This window comes from Nothoprocta perdicaria, unplaced genomic scaffold (genome assembly GCF_003342845.1).
Source record: "Nothoprocta perdicaria isolate Ctin4 unplaced genomic scaffold, notPer1 scaffold_42, whole genome shotgun sequence".
Lineage (NCBI taxonomy): Eukaryota > Metazoa > Chordata > Aves > Tinamiformes > Tinamidae > Nothoprocta > Nothoprocta perdicaria.
Window position 1 is genome coordinate 1138158 of NW_020455666.1, and position 7857 is coordinate 1146014.

Sequence of the window (7857 nt, forward strand, 5' to 3'; positions counted from 1 at the left end):
CGCGGCCCGTGCCGACGTTGCCGCGTTGCTCCCGCAGGCTGCGCCATGGCCAAGTCCAAGAACCACACGACGCACAACCAGTGTGAGTGCGGGCCGGGGGCGGGACCGGCACCGGGACCGGGACCGGGMCCGGGCCCCTCACGCGCCTCTCCCCTCGCTCTCCCGCAGCCCGCAAGTGGCACCGCAACGGCATCAAGAAGCCCCGTTCGCAGCGCTACGAGTCCCTCAAGGGGGTGAGTGAGGCCGGGGGGCCGCCGCCGAGCGGGAGCCGCCGGCCGGAGTCCCCCTGGCCTCGGGAACGGCGGTGTCGCGGTGAGACGCGCGCGGACGCCGGCGTTCGGGGTTACAGCCTCTGCTTCCCTTAGAAGAGGGGAGCGGCGGTTGTCTTTGCTGAGGGTTGCTGTGCTCGGTGACAGTGTCCAACAGTCAGTTTGCGATATTTCGGATCCTGTGTCAAACACCGCGCTGTTTCAGACCCAGAAGGACTGTTGGAAGTGATGCTGCGATGTGGCGACAGGGCAGTGTGCCTCATTGGCAGCTCTGTTCAGCTAGCCCTCTTCTTTCTGCTCTATTCTTAAACTCTTGGTAAACAGCCCTTTTAAAAGATGGCTGAAGTCACCTACAATCATTTTGTTGATGCGTTAAATAAGAAAGTTTCCAGTCTTTCGGAATAGGTTGAACGTCCTGGTAACGTCCCTGTATTTTACACGGGCCTTTTCTGCTTGTTTTCTCCCTGTAGGTGGACCCGAAGTTTCTGAGGAACATGAGGTTTGCCAAGAAGCACAACAAAAAGGGGCTGAAGAAGATGCAGGCCAACAACGCCAAGAACGCCGCCCTGCAGAAAAAGGACTGACGTGGCTGAGGGCAGAGCCGGCGCGGCCGTCGGCGTGTGCGTCACGGTGCTTTTGTACAAATAAAATGGGACGTAAAAGAGCTGCAGAGCGAGCGTGGTCACCTGCCGGGTGTGAGGGAGAGCCCTGAGCCCTCCTGAACGGGCTCCTTGTAAAACGTGACTGGTTTCTCACCGCGTCTGCGTGTGGCGGGTGGGCAGTGCCGCTGTGTTTGTCCCGTGCCAGGCTGGCCGGGCTGCTGGGCGAGTTGGGTGTTAGCGTGCGCGAGYCTCTGCGCTCCAAGCAGAGCCTTTGCCGGGTCGTGTCTCTGAGAGCCTGCAGAGCTGAGCAGGAGGTGCCGCGCGTGTCTCCTCGAGCACCACGCGTGCCGTGCCCAACGCCTGCTTYGGCTTCAGGGCGGTGAGACCCCTGCGCGTTGGCAGCCGTGCTCGCAGCGCTCTGCTCGCACGGGTGCTGCCGTAGCCCCTAGTGCTGCCGGGGCAAGGTGAGGCTTCCCAGCGCTGTGTCCTACCCTGCTGCTGCTTTGCTGTCCGGGTACAGCAGCTCCAGCYGGAGAAGTTGGGAATAACGGGGAGAGCCGTTGGCTCAAGCTGGCTCCTCCAGCTTGACACAGCAGCAGTGCCAAGTGATGGATGTTGAGCTCCTGGCACTTCAATACTTCAATATTTTAATATTTTAATGCTGGAGATCGTGTGATTTGGGTCTTAGAGTTGTAGGAAATACCTAGTTATTCCTGGAGGTCTGCATGTTAAGAGACGTTTCACGTTACTAGCAAGAGAAAGGCATCTCAAGGCCCAGGGGTGTGGTGGCGGCTGTGAGCGGGGCCTCGGCTGCCTCCTGAGCTGCAGTGGCAGCGCGTGGCCGCGGGGAGGAGGCCGCGCTTCCCGCTCCTGCTCCGCGCTTCCCGCTCCCTGTCCCTGCTCCGCGCAGGACAAACCCGCCGCGTGGAAGTGGCAGCCCCTGAGGTGCCCTCAGCGCAGTGGGGGCTTCACATAGCCTGGGGAGTCGACAAAACGAGGTGGTTTTTACCTTCTGAAACAAAGTATTTCAAATTCCTAATTGCCTGAGCTGTTTCCCAAGGTTTATTTTTTTTTTCTCCAGTTTCCAAATGTGTTTTATGTTTTTGACCGATGGAAAAAAACATCTGCAAATACCAAGCCCAGTTTCTAAGAGATCCTTGTGGACGAAGCCCCGAAGCTGAGGGCTCCCTCAGGCAGTCCGTGTGCCTTTCGCTGCCCCTGCCGCTCCCGGTAAACACACGTAAACACGCTGGAACAAGACGCCGTGTCCCTCCTGACCTCTGGTCTTCTGCCTCACAAATACCAAAGGTGACCGGCTCGCGGTGGCAGAGCGGAGGCGTCGCTGCCCGCGCGGATCCGCGGCCCCTTCCATGGGCAGCGCTGGGTTTTCCCGGTGCCGCCGCTGGAAGCGGCCTCTGCATCCCGCCGCCCTTCCCGCTGCCCTTCAGCGGGACGGCTTCCCAAATAAGGGCTCGCTGAAGGGCTTTCCGACCGAAATAGCGGCTGCGTGACGGAATGCAGCGCGGAGGGACACAGGCGCCCTGATCCCGGTGCCATTGTGTGGCGAGGGGCAGGAATGCGGGCGCTGCCACGCGGCCGGTGTCGGGTTTGCTGTTGTCTGCTGCCCGCCCCGGCTGCGCCAAGCGCTGCCGTCTCAACACCTAAAAGCAGCAAGGTTAAGTCCTTGCTATCCCACAGCAAACAAATGTGTTTAAGAGACTGTTTCCCCCAGAATACAAATGTATTTAAGAGACTCCTTCTGCTCAGTCACTCCTGTACATCAGGTTATGCATTTTGTCCTTGCTGGAGGTGAATTCTCCCCTTTTTGGTGAAGAAGGCTCAATATTAACTTCTGATGGCGGCTCCTTTCTTTCCTTTGACAAAGAGAAGAAGGCAAAGGGTGTCTAAACCACTGCTGAATTGGATCATTTTGTGAAAATGAGTGATTATATCGAGCAGTGAGAGCACAGAAACATCCAGGAGACATSGGAGCTTTGAAACGCAGGTAGAGTTTTTACCGGGGAGATGGGTGCTGGTGGTGGTAGTGACACAGGGCTGGTGCCCGCTGCTCTGCCCTCTTCATTTGCTGCATTTTSGTGGTCAATACGGTGCGGGCCTGAAGCACGAGAACCGAGCCCGAGCCCGCGCCGCCGGGTCTCACAGCTCTTGGAGATGTTCCCGCACACCAGGGCCCTGCTGAAACGCGTTTATCTGATACCCCCGCTCACGTTACGCTGCCAGCACCGCGTTGATGAATGCAGGGCGCTAGGTGAGCTGCACCAGTTCCATTAAGGTGACACTTACGAAATGTCCCCTGACCCTCCTGCAGGCCCTTAGTTCACACAACAGAGTGCCCAGGTGTTTGCTCTGCACCGGGCAGGTCTCGGCCTCTATGGGCCTCACTCCTGCTCTCCACAGCCACCTCTTTCCTGTGTTTTCAGGGACATTTGTTTTGGGTGGGATCCTGGTTCAGTGCTCTTGAGCGTGGAGATGTTGCTCCAAGATCCCACCACCGTGCCACCATGGAGATGGCCCCTTCGCTGGGGCTCCTGGTGATGGACGCGAGGGCTCCGCRCTGTTTGTAGCCACGTTGCTCTCAACACACAGGGAATTCCACCTGGATCTGCCGTCCAGGAGCCRGGCTGGGGGCCCCAGAGCCTCCAGCTCCATCCCTTTGGCTCCGGGAGCTGGGAAAGCCCTTCCAGCGGCCGCCGAGGAGGGTGACGGGGGCGTCGGGCCGGCGCCGCCGCTGCAGTCCCCGTCGAGGCCGCCGGGCTGCTCCGGGGACCCCGCGAGGCTGCGACAGCGGCACGGAGGTGTCACCAGCACCGGGAGAGCCCCTGTGCCCCCCGAGCCCTGTCAGCGTCACCTCAACCCGTCGCTTCAGCTGCATCCAGGGCTTGTGGAAAGGGAGGACGCAGCCACATCCTTCCGGAGAACCTCCTAATCCTCCCACGCTCTCACCTCACCTTTTTTAACTCCAGCACACTTTGGGGTGAWTTGCGATGTTTTCGATACTGCTGCAGAATGAGGATTGGTATCAGGTCAGATATCAGCTCAGCCACTTGGGTGGGTTCCTTTCCACTGGGTGGAGGGAAAAAAAAAAAACGATTTTTAGAAAAAGAGCCAGAAATAAAGCTCCTGCAGCAGGGAAGGGACACACAGGGACCCTGGGAGACACCAGAGAGACGTGCGAGGGCTCTCGAGCAGCGTGGCAGGGGTTTTAACCAGCAGAACCCAGCACCTCGGCCTGCCAATGTTTGTTCTGCCTGGATAAACGTTTGATTTTAGCAACACGAGAGCAATGCGTGAGCGGCGCCGGGGCTGTAATCCGATGGGACGCGGCAGCGCGGGCGAGCTATGTGTGGGGAGAGCTGCTAATACCAGGGGAATGCGCGCGCTTCCTTGGGACTTGGAAAGACGGGCCCTCGGGCGGGATCCGTCTTGAGCAGCTCGGCTCGCCCCCGGTGCCAGGCTGCCCCGTCCCTCGCCGTGGCGTCTCCCGCCCTGCTCCCGCTCCGTGCGCTCGGGAGCGGGGTGTGACACACGCTGCACCCTGTCCTTGGCACCCTGGGGGCCCTCATAAAGGGGATTTCGGCACCCTCCGTTTGCACTGTGTTTTCCTCTCGTGTCCGTTGGAGAGCCAGGAGGTGCCGTTTGGACGCAGTGCAGGGTCCTGCCCAGGGGATCTGTGTGTGACAGGGAAGGAGGCACCCAGTTGGGCTCAGGAGTGATTTTATTAGCATTTCCAAAGAAAAAAAGGAGATTTTTGTGTTTATAAACCCCATAGGGTTGCCAGTGTCAAGTTGGTCAGGACAGCAAAGGGAAAACAGGGCAAGAGGGACAGAGTGTCTCTTGATTGGAGTCTCAGCGATGGCTTAAGGGCTTGTTAATTCGTATGCATGGCGTTTTCTGTGTGTTTTATTGGTTAAAAGGCTCCTGGTGATCCAGTTAGTCCATCCAGCACCAAGGGCCGGCTCCTGAAGCCAGGCACAGTGAGTGCAGGATCTGTGCCTGGGAATGCATTGGGGGAGCTGGGAACGCGTTGTGGGGAGCACCCTGCTGCTCACCCACAGTCCAAATTCACTSGTGCTTTTAACTAGACTACGTACAAAATGCTCTTGACGGGCTTAAAGCTATAATGGTTGCATTACCTTCTCCTGCTCTGCCAGGTTTTGGCTCCCAGATGCCTGGTTTTGCCCCAAGGAGCAGCCCTGTTAATCAAGGACACACAACCACAACGAAGCTCTCCTACTAAAACTCCAAGCAATGACCACTGGAGGCGGTCAGTATTAAAGCGTTTTATTTTCCTGGTGGCCACCCTTTTCAGCACTTTGTCTTCATACTAGTAGCCAAGGGGTCGTAACCAAGTAGAGGAGACAGCAGCACTGGAAGGATTTAGGGGATTCAGGCTGTAGATCTCATTTCAGATTTACTCAACACCCTTCATAAACTCCAGGAACTCTGCCAAGGAAAAGACATAGGAGACAAGTGGGTGTTAGATGAGGACCGAAGCACCGTGCGCAGCTGCCAAGCCCTCCTTTGGCACCTTTCCATAGACCTTTCTCCCCTTCCCTCCCGCCTCTGCGCGAGATGCCGAGGATCACGGCTACCGTTTCCCTGGCTGTGGCGGGAGCTCCTCGTGACTCCCTATGGAAATGTCACCAAAGCCCTGGGTTTTGCCCCGGCTTGACCATGTTGAGCTGCATTTCCTGGAGATCTGTYTCCTACAGCAAGTATCTGACTGAAAAGGCTGAGCTTTGTACCCTGCTCTGTGCTGGGGATATGAACCACCTTTCTTTGTGTCTTAGGAAAAGCCCTTTCTTTTCACACAACAAAAACATCCTGGAGGGAACACGCAGGTGTCTTGACCGCTCCTGCTGCTCCACAGCACGGAGCACGGCCGGGATCCTTGGGAAAGCCGGCAGCACCTCCGCGATCCTCCCTCGATCCGCAGGGAAGGTTGTGCGCCGGGAGCGGGTGGCTGCGGCCCCCGAGAACTTGCTGACCATGGAGCTGGGCCACGGCATCCGCTGTCCCTTGACATGTGTGCCCTAATATCATCTTCTCCAAGCACATGGCTCCCAAAGGTGAAGCGGGGCTGCCATGGGGAGCCATTTGGGTGTCACCGCGTTTAAAGAAGCAGTGCTTAGGAGCTGGCGCTGGTTTTTAGGCCGGCCTAAGAAGGCGGGAAGGGGGAAGCAGGCCTCTAGTGAAAATCAGGCTTGGTTCATGGGGTCAAGGCGGTGGCTTTGAACAGCCTGGGCACAGTTAAGGCAGCCCCAGGCCCTTGCCACGATTTTGAGGTGGCAACGGGACGTGTGGTCCAACATGCCCGTGTGATCCGGGGGTCTCAAGGACTCGCAGCCAAACCACACACAAGAAAGACTCCTACCGTCATAGTCAATCTTGCCATCGTTGTTTTTATCCCCGTCTTTCATCAGCTCTTCTATGTCATCCTCCGTGATGGTCTCTCCCGTCGCCTGCAGCATGATCTTCAGCTCCTCGAGGTCGATGTAGCCATCGGCATTTCTGTGCAAGGGCAGAAGAGCTTCAGCAATGGAAGGGCACAGGATGGAGAAGGGGAGCCCGGGGCCGGCTGCACTTCTGGACACCCTGTGTCCAGAGGTGGAGCGTGGGGCCGCGCTCAGTGTCTCTAAGTGCAACGACGAGCACAGCCTAAGGTCTCTTAGATGTGATGTGGTGCGCTCGTTCTCTTACTTGTCAAACATCCTGAAGAGATCCGAGAGCTCCTCCTCGGTTCTTCCTTTGCTGTCGTCCTTCATACACCGGACCATCATAACCAGGAACTCGTCGAAGTCCACAGTGCCGCTGCCTGCAGGCGGAATAAACACGGACGGCGCTGAGCGTGGGGACGGGCGAAGCCAAAGGGGAGCTCCAACCTCGCTTACTGACGTACGAATAAAATCTACGGGGGAGAACCTGAAGCAAAATGAGGTTTTCAGGGCACTGGTGTAACTGGCTGAGTTCACGGACTGAATGTTGGCTGTTTGCATCATTTTGCCCAAACAAAGTGAACTAAAAGCCTCCCGTAAGTATCAATGAATGGTGATCTCTGCTGTGGAGATCCCTACACATCTTATCTAGATATTACTAATGACAAAAATCCCCAGAAAGCAAGCATCCACGCTTTGCATTTCCACACTGGCAGTATRCTATTGGTATTTTGGGTGACACTATTGCCTTTTTCTGCTGGTTCTTGGCTGCTTCTCTAATTTCCAGTGTCTAACTGCGTGGGGAACACGTGCTCYCTGTGGGGCAAGAGCTTGCGGCGTTCGGAGCCGCCCTCCGCCTGCATCCCTGGGGGCTCCGGAGCAGCCGCGGGAGCTGGCGGGAGCCCGACATCTCACCGTCTTCATCCACCTCGTCTATCATCTCCTGCAGCTCCTCGGGCGTGGGGTTCTGGCCCAGCATGCGCATCACCTTGCCCAGCTCCTTGGTGCTGATGCAGCCGTCCTCGGCGCCCAGCACGAAGATGTCGAAGGCGGCCTTGAACTCTGCGGAGCGAGAGGGACACCAAAGCCTTGCCTCGTGCTGCGTGTGGCATGGCTCCTAAAAAGACTGTTTTTATCAGAAAAAGGGCTTTTTAAAGGGGGCAGACAAGGTGCTGGCTGCCAGCAGTGGTGGTAGGAAGGATTTTCCTACCAGGGGGTTTTCCTTTCGGCAGATTGAAGAGGCACCTACCATTTTTTTGTTCTTCTGTCAACTGCTCAACCTGTAATTGAAATASAGAGACCGATTAGTTTGTATCACCACCACCACTACTTTTCTTTTTTGAAGAAAGCATTATTTGTTCAACACTCTTTTCCAAGTCGAACTAATCCTCCCGCCAGCTGCCCTCATGGTCCACGGGACAGCAGCGAGGTTTGGATACAGCAGCGTTGTCTAAAAAAGCCCTCCCCTTTAAAAGCTATTTCCAGTTTGTCCGAAGGGAGCATCGCTTTACAGGAGCGGCAGCCTCAGGC

At 57.0% G+C, this 7857-nt stretch overlaps 2 protein-coding genes across 2 annotated transcripts in view; one reads left to right on the plus strand and one right to left on the minus strand.

Annotated features, from left to right (window-relative positions):
* Positions 1-933, plus strand: part of RPL29 (ribosomal protein L29) — a 1153-nt gene extending 220 nt beyond the window's left edge. The window contains exons 2-4 of the mRNA XM_026046083.1: positions 38-82; positions 169-233; positions 740-933. Of these exons, the coding sequence (XP_025901868.1) occupies positions 46-82; positions 169-233; positions 740-853 (216 nt within the window). The 5' untranslated portion in view covers positions 38-45 and the 3' untranslated portion in view covers positions 854-933. The remainder of the gene's footprint in view (positions 1-37; positions 83-168; positions 234-739) is intronic.
* A 4296-nt stretch (positions 934-5229) lies between these two features.
* Positions 5230-7601, minus strand: TNNC1 (troponin C1, slow skeletal and cardiac type). Its single transcript, XM_026046036.1, has 5 exons — positions 7577-7601; positions 7243-7389; positions 6593-6707; positions 6267-6403; positions 5230-5335 (listed from the first exon to the last, which is right to left on the minus strand). Exons 2-5 carry the CDS (start codon positions 7310-7312, stop codon positions 5304-5306), a joined length of 354 nt encoding a protein of 117 aa, XP_025901821.1. The 5' UTR covers positions 7313-7389; positions 7577-7601; the 3' UTR covers positions 5230-5303.
* Positions 7602-7857: the final 256 nt, after the last annotated feature.